This window comes from Pavona decussata, unplaced genomic scaffold, assembly GCF_977016875.1.
Source record: "Pavona decussata unplaced genomic scaffold, jaPavDecu1.1 SCAFFOLD_226, whole genome shotgun sequence".
NCBI classification, from domain to species: domain Eukaryota; kingdom Metazoa; phylum Cnidaria; class Anthozoa; order Scleractinia; family Agariciidae; genus Pavona; species Pavona decussata.
The window spans coordinates 383255-403520 of NW_028145631.1; the positions used below are offsets into that span (position 1 = coordinate 383255).

Genomic DNA, 20266 nt, shown 5'->3' on the forward strand with positions numbered 1-20266 from the left:
CATTTATGCAATTTTTTTTTAGTTGCCTTTTACATAAAATTGTTTTCACCTTGATGTAAAGCGCATTTGATCACTGACATGGAAATAAAAATGATGTATCATTCAGTAATGACACAGGCAAACTCGAAAAAAAAAATTCCGAGTGCTCCTATCGGAAGTCGAACCTAAGACGTTCCGATTACTAATTCGGATGCTCTACCACTGAGCTACAGAAGACTCGTGGGAGCTAAAGGCCATTAAACTAGGTTCATGGGACAAACATCCTGCATACTGCTAGGATTGGAAATATGTGAATGAGTGGCATATGAGCGGTGGCTTTAAGGGTTAAGGGTGGCTATAAGGGTTAAGCAGAGTGGGATATGGGTGAGTGGCTATATATCTTTGCAGGGAGCTCAAGGATTGTTGCAGGGACATCAGGGGTCTTTGCAGGGACCTCCTTAATTAAGTTTATGTAGGTGATGCCCCCTTCCCTCTCCCCTGGAACCCCACCAGTCCAACCCTGCTCTCAAGTAAATGAATATTTTTTTAAAGATATCATTGAGGGAACCAGTCACAATGCTTCTGTTACTGGGGTATAAGGTACCTAGTAGGTGTAATAATTATTAAACTAAAAGATAATTATTTTAATTTCTTATATTTTAAGATGACATTCTTGGAGTACCAAGTCCACCCTTTAATAATCAAGAGGCAGGTCCTCTTAAAAAATATGATGATATGGTCAGAAATGGAAAGCTGAAGCTTGACAAGTACCAACGGCATGTTGTTGAACAGCTACAACGATTGTACAGTGATGTAGTTAATTATCAGCCAGGAAGTGATGGTTTTCTTAGTAAGGTAAGGATTGATAGTGAAATGAATAAAGTTCAATAACCTCTTTTGATATACCCTTAAGCAGGAAAGCAGTTTATTGAAAATGGGAATGTACATGTAATTGAATTGTATACACTCCTTTTTAACTCGTGAATGCGCGCATGCGCAATGAACGAGTTATAGCGATAGCTGACTCTCGACTTGGTCGGTCGATCAGTCGATCAGTCGGTTTTGTCGTTAACTTTCGGGCGTGCGCAGTGAATGAGTTTTAAATTCAATTAGTGGAAAAAAACACGCGAACATTTGTTGTTCATGGCGCATCAGGAAATTCTTATTCAATATGTAGAGAATAATTTGACGATCATTTAGTGCAAGAATGGCGATTTTTCGTTCAATCTGAGCAAAGTTTCAAGTTTTTTCAGTTTTTCAGAAAGTCCGGGGTCGTAAACTCAATTAGTGAAAAAAAAAAAAAAACGTGAAAATTTGTTTCACGACGCGTCAGAATTCTCTCATTCATTCTGTAGAGAATAATTTGACAATCATTTTAGTGTAAGAATGGGGATTTTTCGTTGAATCTGAGCAAAGTTATAGGATTTTTTCGTTTTTTTCTACGAAGTGCGGTTTCTTTCAAGAATTAAAAATAATTTAATTTAAAAATAATTTAATTAAAAAATAATTTAATTTGTCAGTTTTCACGCGAAAGCGGAACGTGCCATGTCACGCATCATTGACGTCGTAAACAAAATTATGCAAATTTCTGGTGAAATGAACACTTTTAAGATCTTGTCAGCTTTCATAGAGGTTTCAAAGGGAAAAAATGTTTCATTTTCGAAATTTACAACTGGTAATTTATGGGAAAGCAAAAGGACGCGGTCGATAAATAATTCTTATTTAGCAAGAGCTTGTCATAGTTCATTATTTTTACTTGAGGATTGCGTGGACTGAACTCCAAAGGAAAAATTTCACGCATTTATGTCGGGCATGAATCGTAATGCGATACTTTGTTGAACATATTTCCCTTTGTGAGATCGGCTTGCCCTACAGTAATTTTGTAATTTTAATTCCCAAAAAAACTTCACTTGCCCATCGGGCAAGTGATGGTTAGAATCCACTAGCCCGATCGCGAAATCCAGTAGCCGCGGATTTGCATGACGTAGCTGCACATGGCGTGCTCCTATAAACTTTGAATAAAAAAAACACGTGATATTTTTTAATCGGCGCATCAGAATAATCGGCTTATTCAATCTGTACAGAATAATTTGACAATCATTTTAATAGTACAAGAATGGTCATTTTTCGTTACATAATCGGGCAAAGATATAATTTCTTTTATCTTTTGAGGAAGTTTCCGTAGCCGTCTAAATTGCAATTACTATGTGTCATCTGCATTCACGAGTTGGCTCACAGGAGCCTTTGATTTTATAAAAACATTGAGGCTGAGATTAACTAAAATTTAAGAACATACTAAGAACATTACCCAGGCTGAGAATCAGTTAAAACAGTTTTATTTTGACTAAATGTTTTTAAAATGAACAGTCTAAATATGGATAAAATAATACATGTAATACATTTTAAAATTCACTCTTTATAGTCCAATTAGCCCAAATAATAGGTGTCTTGGTCATGTCCACATAGATTTATTGAAATACTATAACAGGTGTAACAGGCATGACAGATATACCTATAACAGGCTCAATTTGCCAACAATAATGAGAATGTTCAGCCTCAGCTCCAAACTTAGACGTTGTGATAAAAAAAGAGTGTAATGGTAGGAATTTTATCTATTTTTACCACAATTTTGAATAATTATGTTACATAGTTATTTACAACTGTCGTATTCACTCACAACTGATTGATCACTGTTACCACTCTTTATCAGAGTGGTAACACTTTTTAACCAATGACCAAATCATGGGGGCCAACCTTCTTGCACAAGCCTTTGGTTTTCTGAGGTCTCCTCACCACTCACTGTTTTTTTGAACGTTCTATATTATTTATTTTATTTATTTTATGAAACTGTTCTCGTTCAACTCACATTGTAACTACTGTAATCTTACATATGAGGTGGTGGTGTAAATCAATCAATCAATCAATCAATCAATCAAACATAAACAAGTAAACAAGGTAAACAGGTAAACAAGTTATGGTCATTATATATACTGTACATTACCACAGCAACAATATATCCTGTTGAAAACTGCCAAAATTTAGCTGATTATAACTCAAACCTGAGCTTGGCAACACTCATTTTTGTGTCATTGAATAATTCAATAATAATACACATATTACAATCAGCATGTCAATAGGCAACGTTTTGCAAAGTTAAAAAAAAATTGCAGGGAGGGGTTGGTAGCCACAGATTTTAAAGGTGGCTCTGAACTCCTATTTACAGCTGTGTCTTGACATGCTGATTAAAATATTCTATAATATAAAATGGGGGTCACTGAGCTCATTTTTGTGTTATTAAACGCTTAAATGCTAAATCTAGGGCATTGCAAAGCTCAGTTCATCATAGAGAAAATGGTAACATGTGGCTCAAAACGTAATGACAGCCATTATTGGTTCAACTCAGAGCAAAATATTAATTTGCTGCATTATGTCCTTCAGAATCAGTTACATTATTTAATATGTACATGTAATTTCGTCTTTTTTTGTCTTTAGATCTTTGGACTTGGTAGCAAACAGCTTGCCCCTTCTGGTCTATATCTTCATGGAAGTGTAGGTAGGAAATCTTCTTTAACTCATTTTTAATTGAGCAAGAGCTGATTCATTATAAAGAGCATTATTAGCCTTAAACTCTGCTACAACAGTTTCTCTGGACTTGAATGTTAAGGGGAGCAGGAATGGCGCAGTAGTGAGAGCACTCGCCTCCCACCACCATGCATCATATGTAGGTTGAGTTTGTTCTTGGTTCTTGTCCCTGCTCCGAGGGTTTTTCTCCGGGACAGGGTACTCTGGCTTTCCTCCCTCCACAAAAACCAATATTTCTAAATTCCAATATTCGAACTGGAAACAGTGGAGAGAAGTGCCACTCTGTGTATTCCACTGAAATTTCTATTTATTTTTTTATTTTATTTTTATTTATTTTTATGTTAGGGTAATCCACAATTTGAATGCCAGATGTGTAGAAAAACGAAGTTTACATAAATTATGATTCAAAACATTATAACAGTTCTGAAATCCATTAATTTTAATTTAAAGCTTCTATAGTCTAATATTTGTTTGTTGAAGTTAAAGAGATATTTTAAGTCACGATTCAGCATTGTCAATTGCAATTGATAATAGAATAATTTTAATTCAATTAAGGTTGTGGCAAGACAATGTTGATGGACTTATTTTATGATGAAGTTCCTGTGGAAAAGAAGCAAAGAGTTCACTTTCATTCGTTCATGTTGGATGTTCACTCAAGTATGTTTTGATACTTTTGTTATAAATTAATTATTAGTTTTATATTATTAAATTATTATACTTGTATTAATTTTTATATCGACAAATAAATTTTAATTATAAACTTGAGTGTTCATGATGGTCATGTTGGCATCGACAACAGTTACAATAAATACGATCATTTGAGATGGAACACCTAATGGGGCTCAAGGAAAGTTTCCATGGAAAGAAGTACAAGACTAGACTAAGTAGACAAATAGTTTGTTCCCTGAAAGGCTTATTGTATATAAATTTTCTAGCGAAACTCCTTCCCTGACTTGTTGCTACCTTTAAAGAAGCTCCACACATAAGAACAAAAATGAAGGGCCGGGAGCATAACCGACCCAAATGACTTTTCAGATCTGTACATGTATTTTTTTTTTTTGGGGGGGGGGGGGGGTGGGGCTCAGATTCACTAGATTCGAGATTTCCATTTTTATCACAACATGAAGCGCAAAGCAGTGGATAATTATAAAACGTTGGAGCAACATTTCCTGAAAGAATTCAAGACCGCATGCAAACATTCTGGTGAATCTGAGCTGAAACAACAAGTGATCTGAAAACTTCACACTTTCTTAAAATCTTTTGGCCTTTGAGACTCACCTTCCCCCCCCCCCCCCCCCCCCCGCCTTTAATTTGAAATCCGTGCCATAGGGAGATGGGGATGATTTTAAATAGTTTCCCAAACTACACATTTTATTATCAAAATCCAATTAAGTGTAAATCACAGAGACTTGATTTTGCAAGTAATTAGTGTCAGGATGATACTGGAGACATGTTTGGTTTATTCATGGTCTTGGTTGAGAGTCTAGCCTGATTCATGGTGTCATAATATTGATTCAAACAGCTTACTATATTTTTTTACGTTGCTATTATTGTTCATGAACTGGTACCTTACAACAGAGCCAACCAACATATCTTATACATGACTGAAAAATATTTCATTTTATGCAAAGTGTCCCGCTCTCCTCTGCAAAGGTAGAAAAACGGAAATGGAAAAATAGTGTGGTGGGCATTCCCCTTGCTCATCGTTTCACTCTCTCCAGCCCTTATTTAACTCCACCCAACCCCCATGCTCCTCAGAGGCCTCTACAGAGGAGAGATCTAAAGAATGCCATTGTTAGCACGTTTATTGCCTTCAATTTATGACACTATTTCCTTTTTCAATCCATTACACAGAGTTCTGTTAGTATTACTTTCAGTACTGTTGTGTTCATGTATCAGGATGGATCTGAATTTACATATTTGTTTTAGGTATTCACAAGTTGAAAGCCAGTCTTCCTCCAAGAGACCCAAAGTCTGTGCGAGCGCAGCCATTTGATCCAATTCCACCAGTCGCAAAACAGATCAGCTCTCAGTGGTGGCTTTTATGTTTTGATGAATTCCAGGTAACTTATTCATTTGAAGCGTCTTCCACTATTGGTCGCACATATAGGTGTTAGGTTATGCATAAGTACATTTCTGTTTATCAGTGAATTGTCTTGTTTGAATTATGTACTAAGTAATTCTCATTTCCATGCTCATGACATATTCCTACACTGTATATGTCATGTAAAATGTTGCACTTTGAGCCTAAGTGACTCCCCTAAGTAGCTTTGGCTGGACCATGTTATTTCTGGGAGTTGGGTTTGGGCAAACACATAAAAAAAAATTCCTGCATGTGAAAAGTGCTGAAAAAAAATTGTACACAATTTCCCAAAGGAAAAAAAATTGAGTAAGTTTGGTATTTCCCCGGAATCCCTGAAAGCAAATGAAAAAAACAAATTGTGCTGAGTGTAAAATTAAAAAAAAAAAAAATTGCCTAACAAAATGGACCAACCCCCCACTCCCTTCCCCATCAGAAATAAAAATGGTCCATTCTTTAGGAGTATTTATTTACTACTTCCCATCCCCCTCCCCCCTGGATGGGATGCTAGTTCACTGTAGAGTTATGCCCAGCAGTATGTTGACGGTACCCATGTAATACTATAAACCTGGGTGAAGAGAGACAATGTGGAGTAAAGTTTTGTCTAAGGAAACAGCACGTTAACGCACAGACAAACCTGGCCTTGAACAATTTAATGGCCACCATCTGATCTCCCAGCCAAAACTGACTGATACATTGAACAGGTACATCACCATGCCCCACTAGGTCATGTAAAAGACATGCACAGACAAACCTGGCCTAATGTCCAAATGGCCACCGCCTGATCTCCCAACCGAAAGTGACTGACGCACTGAACAGGTACCCCACCATGCCCCACTAGGTCATGTTAAACATTATTTTGTTAGATTTGATATACTTACACTCTTTTGTGTTATTCGCAGGTTACAGACATTGCTGATGCCATGATTTTAAAGAGGTTATTCACTGCACTGTTTGAACAAGGAGTTGTTGTGATTGCTACTTCAAACAGACATCCAGATGGTATGATTCTATGTAATCTTTACATGTACATGTCACTGATTGAATTATTCTTTGATTGAATGGTAAATATTACACAAAAGTATGAAGAATTTGTTTACAGGGGCCTGGATTAAAAAGGTTTCAGAATTTATTACACCCATGTTGAAATCACTGGTGATCCTTGCAATCTGATTGGCTCTCAACAGTGCAATTTATTTCCAAATTACACCATTTTTTGCTCTAAATTGCATCCTTTCTTTAGCCCATCAAAATGGAAATGAAGTAACAAAAATAGAATATTAACATTGACAAAGACACTCTGTGATTTCAAAATAGGTGTAATAAAGTGGTAATTGAACTTTGTGTTGTGCAATTTTGGTCTGAAATCATATTGTGATTTCAAATCACAAATCAATCACAAATCAAGCTCACGCTGTGCGCTCGTTCGATTTTAAAACCACGCGTTTGATTTCAGACCAAATTGCACTCTACTCAGTTCAATTAGCATTATTAAACAATTCTTGCTGAGCCTCTCTAGGTCTGCCACAATTTGGCACTTTTTTCTCTGTATTTTACATACGCAAATTGTACTTCTGGTGCTTTTACAGTTATTAGTTTTATTATTTTGTTGTTACTTTCCAGTTATTGTTACTTTGCAATTTAATTAATAAATTTGAAGTGATTTTTTTAATTGTTTGGCTTAGATTTGTACAAAAATGGTCTTCAAAGAAGCAACTTTGTTCCTTTTATACCCATTCTAAAGGTGAGGATCTTGTTTGTTTGTTTTTGTATCGCAACAAGTCTGAATTTGACAAGAAATGCTGCTGTTTAATGATAGCCAAGGTTTTTTACTGTCCATTTGTTTTGGCAAGATTTACCACCCTTTCAAAACATGGGCCATTTTGGAGGGTTTCTTTTTTCTAATTTCTTGGCCTTGAAAAACCCAATTATTATACACCTCTTTAAAGCTACAATAATCCTTCAATTAATAATAATAATTTATTTTGTGAATCTTTAATTCAGTTTACCATCTCTGTTCTTCTTCAGTTCAGCCTCTCTGCTCTCCACTAAAGTAGATACCATAATGATGTTTTTGTTTCTTTTTCAGAAACACTGTAAAGTTATTTGCCTGGATTCAGGGATAGATTATCGTAGAACAGGTGTGACTATTTGAAAATAATCTGATTTTTATTATTTTGATGATGTTTCATGTAATTAGAACCTACATCTAGTTAAGCATGTTTCCTTTTTGAGTAAAATACATTAAAGTATTTCAAATAATAATAATAATAATAATAATAATAATAATAATAATAATAATAATAATAATAATAATAGCAATAATAATAAATGGTATTATTTTATTATCCCAAAAATGCAGGGCTGGCATAATTCTACTAACACAAGTTTTTTCCTCCAAATTTATAGATTTGTCTTTTATTGGAAAAGTATATTTCAGGTATTTACAGTTTACTTTTTTTTCTCTTAATTTTGTTACATAAATAAAGGGGGCTACATACCTGCAGGTTAACAACTGGCTGTGCAAGTGTAATTAGATGAGAAATAAAATGTGAACCTATTTGCGACGAGAGGGGTCAAGATGAAAAAAGTTTTTTATCACGAATTGTACCGTTACAGGGATTCTTGTAAATTGAAGTATATTTTATGGTGAAATGAAATAGCACATTTTGAACCAGGTGTTTGACAACGTTAAAAAGTGTATTGAACGCCTCAGTTTCCTTGAGTCACCCTTATCCCCTTATCGCAAATTGGGTCACTAATCAAGACAAGAACAGCTTTTTAGTAACTAAAGTTGACAAACAGCAACATGTAGTCTGGTTGTCATACTGATAGTAACTTTTTAACTCTAGTCGTCTCTCATTCCTCCTTAATTTTTTATTCTGTTACTTAGTTCTCTTGGCCAAGCAACAGACTCTGAATTGGACTGGATATTCTCTACATTAGCTCAGCAACAACGAGAAGGTAAATTACAGCGGCTGTCCTCATTGTAGACATTCTTTAGTTACAAATTTTAAATGCAATTAATTGTCACACTTGTGACCTCAAAAGACTCAGCAAAGTCCGAGAGAAAATTGTGGAGTGACCTGTTTACAAAAGAACATATCGCACAGCTACATACAAAGTGTACGTACGTCTGTTTAGGACAGTTGTTTTGTCATATCTACCTGAGCTTACATACTGTGAATATTTTGCAAGTAAGAATAGAATTTAATGGCATTTGTTTACACACTTGTGGTTCAATTCTCTGCACGGCACATTCATAACTTCCTCAAGAGCCTTAAGAGTGCCTGACTGTAACTTTCGAGAATCGCTGGCCAAGCTTGAAAAATCGAAACTCCTGATAATTTGCCTGAAGTTTACTTTTGGGGAACTATCTTCGAAAATATTATTTGAATGTTCTGGAAATTTTTAGTTTTCGAGAATTTTGGAGAAAACGAAATAACGGGTTTTACCTCATTAATTATGCAAAAATCTCACTCTAAATTAGCTAAGTTCAATACGCTTGTGTTGAAACAGTACGCAACGCTAGAAAGCGAGGTCGGTTTTGAATAAGAGCATAACTCACCTACTTTCTATTAATGGGACCTATGTAAACTTTTGTAGAACTTTGGAGGGTTTTATGGCTCTTTGAAAAATTGACATTTTGAGGACTTCGCGATGAGGCGAAAATTGAGTAAGTTTGAAGGTTTAAAACGCATCTTGGTATGTCAGGTATCGTCTCGAGAGGAACATTGTGATAAAGCTTGGGTCTTCGTCTTTAATAATACGAAATAAAAAATCTGGGCAATCAATGCACGCGCTGACGAAAACCAAAGTTAGCGAGGCTTCGTTAACAAATTTGCATAATTCGCAACTGTTGAGAAAATGCTATGTTGTGGCGACTCGGTGAAAACATTGACCCAGGCTATCTTCAAATGGTTATTTTACCCCACATTGCATTTGTCTGTTTCTCTTTCTTGTTTAATAACGTGGTAGAAAAAGGTCTGGAAAAAAAATGCGTGATCGGACAAGAAAATATTCGTCAAATTCTGGTGGGAAATTTGCATAATGCAAATCTTCCAATAAATTTTTCTGCAAAGGAATCTGATTGGGAAGGTTTCGTTAAGAGACCATTTGACTTAAACACCCCACATAAAAGGAGTCAAAACAACGTTTAATAATTCGATTTTAACCTATAATTGTCGAATCTTAACCCTTAAATTAATAGTGCCAAACTGATACTCGCTATTGCATTACCTGCGTCACGTCAGTAGCTGTCGATGAGTCTTGGAATGTAATGCCCACAAACCAACTTGTGCTGCGAAATTGTCAATTACAACAACTAGAAAAAAGACCTTTATTTACTGGCATATGAGTGGTTTTGATAAAAATAAAACGTTCACATGACACTTGAATCACGTTTAAAAGATACATGCTTGTCAAATGAGATGCGAAAGTTGGACATAGGGTCGGTCAAAGTGAATAATTTTAATTAAATCATGTTTGTTTACTGGAATGCATGCTTTTTCAAATAGCTAGTCCAACCTTCTTCAGTGGCCTTCCAAATAATGATCACCCAGAATTGGGTCAGTTAAAAAACTCTCTGTTCGTGTTGTTTGATACTGTACCTTCGCAAGTGGCTGAAAAACAATGTCAGCTGGCACACCATATTTTAACGTAATTACTGGTATGAAATATCACACATGCACGGATACACGCTTCAAAACCTGTGTGCCAATTTCCGTTTAACAAAAAAATAACCTACCTACAGTCCACATTGGTTGTAGGGCATGCATTTATCTTTGTCGAATGTCAACAACAGAAACACGGGTATCTCATCGACACTGTATACACGCAATGTCTACCGCATACATCACAGGTAGCCGAAGCTTTATGACCTTTGTTTGACCTTTATATTTTGATGTCACGATGAGTGCTACGCAATGGCGTAAATCATTACGGTTTGTAAACATACGTGTTCCAAACGTGTTTTGGAGTCGAAAATGAAGGGCATAAATTGAACAGAAATTGCTTACCTTGTCTTGCCAGTGTTTGTGCGCCATATTTTGGCCATTTTAGTACGATTCCAGTGGGTTTTTAAAGGTTTGCTGAACAATTTCCTCGCTCTATATCCTGTTATATATGTCCCCAAAAGGTTGGTCACTTCAGTAGCAAGAGTTTTCGTTGTAACGTCAACAATGAGGTCAGTATAAAGTCTGAGTCGCAGACAAAGGACTGCGGACCACGGACTGGGTATAAAAGAGAAGCTAAAGGAAGCCGACGACTTCGGACTACGGACTACGGACTACGGACTGGGTATAAAGGAGAACTGAAGTCTGAAAATCATATCTTTCTTGTATTCATTCTCAGTAAGTTTAATATGTATCAAATCAAGTTTCGGTAGTTGTTTTTGTCCCTTTAATTTTATTTTTTTTTTTTAGAAACAAAACAAGGACTTGGAATAAAATAGTGAGGATCGACAGTGCAAATATAAAATGTTGCTTTATCTCAGCGAAACAGCTGGATTTTTAATACCCGCTGAAGAGAGTCGTCATTTTAGTTTTTAGCATTCATCTCAGGGTTCGATATGGTGAAAATTGCGTGATTAAATGCGCAAAAGGATGTTTGATGATCATGATCGTGATCAGCAAATGAGCCCACGTGCACAATCATCTAGATGTCTTACATAGACATGTATGCAGTAGACATTTCGTGTATACAGTGTCACTGAGATACCCGTGTTTCTGTTGTTGACATTCGACAAAGATAAATGCATGCCCTACAGCCAATGTAAACTGTGGGGCGTGCAGTCAGTCCATAGTCCGTAGTCCATAGTCCTCCTATCCTAATACCAACTTTATGCCCACCCCGTGGTCTGCAATTCTTCGTCTGTGACTCGTGTTTTATAATGATTGCGTTGTTAACGTCGCAATTTATTTCAAAGGATACTGTTGCCACCAAAGTGACCACGATTTGGGGGATATATATCTATAGCGGGATACCGTATAGAGAGAGGAAAATTTTCAGCAAACCTTTAAAAACCCACTGGAATCGTACTAAAATGGCCAAAATATGGCGCACAAAACCTTGGCAAGAGATCAAGGAGACAAGGTAAGCAATTTTTGTTCAATTCATACCCTTAACTTTCGACTCCAAAACACATTCGTAAATTCCAATGCAAACCCTTATAATTTACGCCATTGCGTAACACTCATCGTGACATCAAAATATAAAGGTCAAACAAAGGTCATAGAGCTTCGGCTACCTGTGATGTATGCAGTAGACATTGCGTGTATCTACAGTGCCGATAAGATACCCGTGTTTCTGTTGTTGACATTCGACAAAGATAAATGCATGCCCTACAGCCAATGTGGACTGTAGGTAGAATCTAAGTTATTATTTTGTTAAACGGAAATTGGCACACAGGTTTCGAAGCGTGTATCCGTGCATGTGTGATATTTCATACCAGTATAAATTATGTTAAAATATGGCGTGCCAGCTGACATTGTTTTTCAGCCACTTGCGAAGGTACAGTATCAAACAACACGAACAGAGAGTTTTTTTGACTGAGCCAATTCTGGGTGATCATTATTTGGAAGGTCACTGAAGAAGGTTGGACTAGCTATTTGAAAAATTAATAAAGCATGCATTCCAGTAAACAAACATGATTTAATTAAAATTATTCACTTTGACCGACCCTATGTCCAACTTTCGCATCTCATTTGACAAGCATGTATCTTTTAAACGTGATTCAAGTGTCATGTGAACGTTTTATTTTTATCAAAACCACTCATATGCCAGTAAATAAAGGTCTTTTTTCTAGTTGTTGTAATTGACAATTTCGCAGCACAAGTTGGTTTGTGGGCATTATATTCTAAAGCCGCCGTTACACGTTGAAACTTTTAGCTGAAACTTGGGTGCAACGGCGCTGCGAAACAAGTTTCAGCAGGCGTTGTGCCGTGTAACATGGTCGGTTTCGTGAAACTTTTTCGAACTTCCGTTGCGAGACAAGTTTCACGAAAAGTAGAACCGCTTTCTACTTCTGCAACGGCTCGCAACGGTCGCAGTGGTGAAAAAACAACAGTTTCACCGTGTAACACCACTTCGTGAAACTTGTCTCGTTTGCCGTTGCACACAAGTTTCAGCTAAAAGTTTCAACGTGTAACGGCGGCTTAAGACTCATCGACAGCTACTGACGTGACGCAGGTAACGCAATAGCGAGTATCAGTTTGGCACTATTAATTTAAAGGTTAAGATTCGACAATAATTGGTTAAAATCGAATTATTAAACGTTGTTTTGACTCCTTTTATGTGGGGTGTTTCGGTCGAATGGTCTCTTAACGAAACCTTCCCAATCAGATTCCTTTGCAGAAAGATTTATTGGAAGATTTGCATTATGCAAATTTCCTACGAGAATTTGACGAATATTTTCTTTCCCCAATCACGCATTTTTTTTCCAGACCTTTTTCTACCACGTTATTAAACAAGAAAGAGAAACAGACAAATGCAATGTGGGGTAAAATAACCATTTGAAGATAGCCTGGGTTTTCACCGACTGTCGCCACAATATAGCATTTTCTCAACAGTTGCGAATTATGCAAATTTGTTAACGTTGCCTCGCTAACTTTGGTTTTCGTCAGCGCATGCATTGATTGCCCAGATTTTTTATTTCGTATTATTAAAGACGAAGACCCAAGCTTTATCACAATGTTCCTCTCGAGTCGATACCTGACATACCAAGATGCATTTTAAACCTTCAAACTTACTCAATTTTCGCCTCATCGCGAAGTCCTCAAAATGTCAGTTTTTCAAAGAGCCATAGAACCCTCCAAAGTTCTACAAAAGTTTACATAGGTCCCATTAATAGAAAGTAGGTGAGTTATGCTCTTATTCAAAACCGACCTCGCTTTCTAGCGTTGCGTACTGTTTCAACACAAGCGTATTAAACTTGGCTAATTTTGAGTGAGATTTTTGCATAATTAATGAGGTAAAACCCGTTATTTCGTTTTCTCCAAAATTCTCGAAAACTAAAAATTTCCAGAACATTCAAATAATATTTTCGAAGATAGTTCCCCAAAAGTAAACTTCAGGCAAATTATCAAGGGTTTCGATTTTTCAAGCTTGGCCAGCGATTCTCGAAAGTTACAGTCAGGCACTCTTAAGAGAATCAAGTGTACATTAGAGCGAGAATCTTAAAACAATTTTACCGAGGTTTTATTTCCCGAAAGATTTTAAACCACTTAAGTACTACTGAATGCATTAGAGACCACATGCAGGAGCAGGGATGGCACACTGGTGAGAGCACTCGCCTCCCACCAGTGTGGCCCGGGTTCGATTCATATGTGGGTTGAGTTTTTCTCCAGGTTCTCCGGTTTTCCCCTCTTCTCAAAAACCAACATTTCTAAATTCCAATTCGATCTGGAAAGTGTCCCCAATTAGTGCTCTGCGCTAAATACATTGACGCTTAAAATAAAATGATTTACAAATAGTTGTAGTGGCCAACAAAGCCCACCTCCTTCTCAAAATGGCGGCTAGCATGTAATGTTTCCTTTTAATATTTATTTACTTCTAAAGCTAAATTTAAACTTGATTCAACAAGCTTTCAACAATGTTGAACGACCTGTTCAAACGCCTCCGACATTTGGTTCAACGAAATGTTGAACGCATGTTGAAGCAAATCTTGAAACTTTTAGGGATAAAATGTTTTGATTTGCAAACGAATTCTCCCAACCAGTACTATAAGAAAGATGTGGAGTACGGTGAGGAGAATGTACATGTTGGCATTTGTGGCTAATAACTGGACACTCTCCTACACAAGCGTTCTCTGTGTCGTGCGTAGGAGACCTGTCTGACCAAGACACAACTAAACTACTTTTGCATTGTTTGACAAACAGAAGATGCCAATTTTAAGCCAGGTCCCAGAGAAATAAAGGTGCTTGGTTCAAGAACGTTGCATGCACCACACACGTGCGGACGAATCGCGGATTTCACCTTTGAGCAACTTTGTGCTCAGGTAAGAAAGAATCTGTGTTGACTGGAGGTTGGTATTTTCGGCGACTTTATTTGGCTAGCGAAGGGACATAAAGTTTTCAGTTGCTCTGCTGAAAGATTGGAGGGATAAGATTATCAATTTGTTAAAGTGAGAATGATGTACTATTCAGTAATGACACATGCATACTCGGAAAAAAATCCGAGTGCTCCTATGAGGAGTGGAACCTAAGACCTTCCGATTATTAGTTCGGATGCTCTATCACTGAGCTGCAGGAGACTCGTGGGAGCTAAGGCCATTAAACTAGGTTCGTGGGACAAATATCCTGCATGCTACTAGGATTTGAATGTCAATGTGAGGCATATGCATGCACAATGGAATAAATGTGATGGTATATTTTAAGCTTGGTGAATAAATGAGAATAATGTATTATTCAGTGAGTGACACCGGCAAACTCACAAGTGTAGCAGTTAGAACGTTTCTCTTCTTTCGTTTTCTTTTCTTTTCTTTCCTCGGAGATTTTTGGTGGGCTTTTTTCACGAAAAATTTTTGCGTGTTTGCCTTTCTGTATTTTATGTATTTATAATTATTTCAAGATGGATGTTTAACTCGTTAATATGCTTATAGCGTCTCTCGATTTTTTTTCACTTGCAGCCCTTGGGAGCAGCGGACTATTTAGCTCTTAGTGAACATTTTGATGTCATTATCTTACGGAATATTCCAAGAATGACAGTGTTTCAAAAAACTGAGGCGAGGAGATTCATTACACTCATTGATAACCTTTATGATAACAGGGTAAGTTAAGTCGTCAGGGAAATATTCGCGGAGAAAATGGATGAACTCGAATAGAAGTTCATTCGACAAGCGGTTAAAGATTAGAACAGTCTGCTACGGAGCTTACAGAAAACGACATTTTGTTTAAAGCAAAACTCAAAACGTTTTTAAAAGATTATAATCATGTTTGGTACAAATAAGTTAGGATTTATTGTCTGTTTTATCTTCTGCGTGTCTTTTTAGTTTTGATTTATTTAATTCAATTTATTATTAATTCATTATTAGTTTATTGTTTATTTTACTTTTGTATTTGAGTCCCCTACTGAAAACCGCCTTGGCGAATAGGCCATTTTCATGATGGCGTCATTTTACTACAACTACCAGAATTCATTTCGTTTTCCTTTTCAAATGCAAATTTTGTAATCCCAGTGGAGAGCAAAGAACAATAGCTCTAATTAGCATGAGAAAAGAAAAAACTGAAGAATTCTGGTAGTTGTAGTAAAATGACGCCATAGTGAAAATGTCCTATTGGGTTTCTTTGTTAAAGGGACTATGTCAGCTGGGGCACATGCGCAGTAGAGTCTGGTAGAGACTAATTTGCATACAACTCGTCGCGGGATTTTTGCTTTTCCTCCATTACAAAATCTTTCAAAAATATCGCAACAAACACATTCTGTAATTACTAAAGAACGTTCTTAAATAAAAAAAAAATTCAGCTAACTTTCCGAAGATGAACGCAATAAAAACAGCTGAAAACAGCTTCCTGAACTCTCCGACGGTATTTGAAAAAGTTGGGCCAACGATTTCAAAGTGCCTCTCATCAACGCGCGCATGCGCATGGGATGACATAGTCCCTTTAAAAATTGTGCTTTGTTGGTTGTTTTAGACTCGTCTTATATGCTCAGCCAGCACTCCAGTAGGGGATCTATTTAACGCCACACCGCTGACCACCGATGACGATGAATTCAAAAGAAAACTCATGGATGATCTCGACCTATCAGCGGTGAGAACGTTTATTTTCTTTTATAGCGAATAGGAAAAAGATCAACTCTTCAGTAGGAGGGTGGGGAAGGGATTCCTAGGAGATTTGATTTGTTAAGGATACGGAATTCAATATGGAAAAAACTGTGTTTGTCATGATAAAGTATCATCGTCATCATCATCATCAAATGTTAACTTTCATCTAAAAGAAAGTAGTTGGTTTAAAGACTTTTTTTTAGGTAGAGATTCACTTGTAAATATGTCAGGGTTCGTGCAGTGTCTAGTATTCTTGATAAAGTATGGAAATCTGCAAACTAATTTTCTTGACCTGGAAAAAGTATGTAAAATGACGAAAAAGTCTGTAAAAAAACGGAACAAATCTGGAGTTTTTCGAAGCTGAAACAAGCTCAATTGCCAGGTGAAATCTTTGTTAGCTAATTAAATTTTATTTAAATTTCGTCTTAGCCAAAATATTCAATCGCGGAATCATGAAAACTCTTTCTACCCTACTCGCCCCCTCCCCCACTGTTACATTACTAGTAATAATCAGAGATTAGCGAGATGCGTTCGACCATTTGGGAAAAGAAAATTACATTAAGTGGGTGGAGATATTTTTCACATGTTATTAAAATCGCAAAAAATGTTATCAATCTATAACCCAGTGTTTATAATATAGTATATATTTGGTGGCTAGCTTGTCGAGTTTGACCTTCTCTTCGCGTTTGGTGTGCTTGCTTGTCGAATTCTGGACTGTGCTTCCTTGCTGTGTGGACTGTTATCAGGTAAGATGCGTTGTTTACGTTTGAACTTAAGAGTTACAGGCATTTGGAATCTTGCGAAAGCATATCGATATGTTCATTTCCTTTGTTTCTAGCGGGAGTTGAGCTACACGTTAATCTGCGTTAATAGAGGAAAAGGAGCCAAAAGATAGATAATTATGTAAGAAATAAAAAATAAATCACTAAATAAATAGCTAAATATACTAAATGAAAGAATAAAATGTAAAAATATATTTGCTACGCAAGCAGTACGCTACGCGAGATAATAATTATTTGATTGTTCTTGAATCTTTTGAATGAAAACTTCGAAAAACGCATATTCTTATTTAAAAACGCTGAACATTTACGGTAGAATTTGGCAAGGAACCGGGGAAACTTTAACGTGGCCGTTCATATGCCATTGCCTTTGAGGAGACATTGAAACATCTTCGGCGAGGCGTTACAAATTTGCATAAATATTATTGAGATCATCTCAAAAGGCAATTTCCCGTTATCTTCATTTTCTATCAACTGATTCAGATTGTAACCGTGTCTTCCACTGACAGATGACAGGATAACTCAGGTGGATAACTTGTTCACTAAACCCAGTTTTAACAGTGAAGGAAGCGAAACTAAAATATTGCGACTTTTTCGGCCGCTGTTTCACAAGCTGAGAATGGAAACACGCGCCATCGTATTTAACCTCGCTAAACCAGTACGCCGCACATAACTATGCTTTAATCTTTTGAATCAAATCTTCGAAAAGAGCATTTCCTTGATTAAAAACGCACAATATTTTCGGTTGTAATCGGCAAGAAACCGAGAAAACGCTTGAAGAGCGAACACTGTCCAGCTCGAGCGTACACGTCCGCACATCGCTCCAACAATATTAAAAACGCAAAACAAATTTGGGTTCTCGTAGAGTTGTTTCCCGTAAAACGGAACCAAACTGTGGCTGTTTCACTACAAGAAACCAACGCTGCCTTACGCTGACAAAACTGGGTGCCACCGAGTGGTTGCAATCCCTTATAATCAAATGACTCGATAAAGTGTCTGCCATTGCAACTGCACCTGTTCGTTTCACTCGCATTATGAATGTTGCTTTTCTCGAAATAAATCATGGCCATTTGCCGAGCTACACAACTCGGAAACTTTTTGCTTTGGTGATCACAAATTATGGCCATTTGCCGATTTACAAAACTCGGTAGGTAAATTATTTGCCGAGCTACACATCTCCGAAACTGAAACTACGCAACTTGTCTCTTGATTTAGTCAGCGCAAGGCAATGTTGGTTTCTTGTAGTGAAACGGGTAAACAACACTATGCCGAACTTATTCCTGTGTCTTCGCAGTCGTACACACTTCGTGAAGGCGTTGATAAATCTAAATCTTATCCGCAAGTCTTCTTTCTAACTTTAACAGCGAAACCATCCTAAGGAAGCACACCAAATGCGATGCACGAACGTGAAACTCTACTCCCGCTGAAACAAAGGAACTGAACATCGATAAGCTTTCGCAATACTTTCGCAAGATTCCAAATGCCAGTAACTCTAACTTCAAACGTAAACAACGCAACTTATCTGATAACAGTCCACACAGCAAGGAAGCACAGTCCAGAATTCGAAGAGCAAGCAGAAGATCGAACTCAAGAAGGAAGCACACCGACACGCGAGGAAATACGTGAAACTCGACTCCCGTGAGGACTCCCGCTAGGAAAGCACATGGTTGATGGAATGACGTCATTCGCCCCTGCATAATATTCTTCGGGGGGGCCAAGAATACGCTGTCGAAAAATCTCGATTTCGCCTGGATTAGGAATGCGTTCTTTGTCGAACGCAATTATCTTGTTTGTGATTTGACTCATAACCTCAATTCTGGAAAAATTTAATAATGGTTTGGAAAAACTCTTGAAAAAGTCTTGAATTTTGCGTACAAAAAATGTGTACGAGCTCTGATAGGTAGGCTTTTACGCTATTTTGTGTTTTCCTGTTGTAACGACGCATGACCTCATCAGCACTGGTATCATTAGTATCGTGTATAAGTAAATGCTATTCATTCAGTTTGTTCATTCCTTCATCATCGTCCTCCTCCTCCTCCTCCTCCTCCTCCTCCTCCTCCTCCTCCTCCTCATCATCATCATCATCATCATCATCATCATTATTATCATCGTCGTTGTCGTCATCATAATTGTAAACAATAAGCAAGGAACCGCACAACGAAAATGCTGCAAGTACCCGCAGGATCTGTTAAAGATCTAATCAGCCAAAAATATAAATGACTCAAATTTCTGCAAGGCTGATCGGACTGCGTAGAAAACTTAACACGACAGCGACATGATAGAGACCAAACCGAGAATCAACAGAATTCTCGGTTTGGTCTCTATCATGTCGCTGTCGTGTTAAGTTTTCTACGCAGTCCGATCAGTCTTGCAGAAATTTGAGTCATCATCATTGCTGCAAGTTTTAACTGTCGTCGACGTGAAGTGAAGAAACAAAACAATTCATATTATGGGATAGTTTGTTTGCCACGTTTCATCTGTTTCCTTGCCTTTGGTTCACTGACTCTAACTTGTTCTTTTTATCTTATTTTTACGCAGGCCGATGCCATTTCCAGCGCAATATTCACAGGCGAAGAAGAAATCTTTGCATTTGAGCGCACCATCTCTCGCCTGACTGAGATGCAGACGGAACAGTATTGGAATTGGCATGGCTTCCGAAAATCTTGGGATGTGTTTGGCAGTTGACGTTGGGCGTTACTTTGCTTTAATTAATGTCAAATGAATTAAAACTAATTTCTCCTTCTTGAATACGCGAGCGCGCGCGCTATCGCCTTCCACTGGGAAACGCCAACGTTAATTGCCTGCCCAGTGTTCCTTTTTGGGGTATTTCTGCGTGGATGCAGGACGCGCAAGCGTGGAGGCAAAATTGCCTCACCACGCAGCAGGCGATAAGCGTGCGCATTCGCGCGTTCTCTCACTCGATAATCTGTGGCGGCTAAGATAGAAAGGCTCGTGTTAGCAATGCCATGAAATTCGCAGTTCAAAGATAAATAAAAAAAGTAAATGTTAGAAAAGGAAAGATTGTTGCCAGGAAGGACCCGTTTGAACGAAGTCACTATTTTCAGCTTTCGTATGACACTTGTG

At 37.4% G+C, this 20266-nt stretch overlaps 1 protein-coding gene across 1 annotated transcript in view; it reads left to right on the plus strand.

Annotated features, from left to right (window-relative positions):
- LOC146458879 (AFG1-like ATPase) overlaps positions 1-20266 on the plus strand; it is a 42490-nt gene that overhangs the window by 1095 nt on the left and 21129 nt on the right. Inside the window, exons 2-14 of the mRNA XM_085090209.1 lie at positions 644-834; positions 3472-3532; positions 4117-4218; positions 5491-5624; positions 6544-6643; positions 7327-7385; positions 7731-7782; positions 8051-8081; positions 8535-8605; positions 14518-14636; positions 15267-15407; positions 16273-16389; positions 19721-20265. Coding sequence (XP_084946335.1) covers positions 644-834; positions 3472-3532; positions 4117-4218; positions 5491-5624; positions 6544-6643; positions 7327-7385; positions 7731-7782; positions 8051-8081; positions 8535-8605; positions 14518-14636; positions 15267-15407; positions 16273-16389; positions 19721-19867 — 1325 coding nt within the window. The 3' untranslated portion in view covers positions 19868-20265. The remainder of the gene's footprint in view (positions 1-643; positions 835-3471; positions 3533-4116; positions 4219-5490; positions 5625-6543; positions 6644-7326; positions 7386-7730; positions 7783-8050; positions 8082-8534; positions 8606-14517; positions 14637-15266; positions 15408-16272; positions 16390-19720; position 20266) is intronic.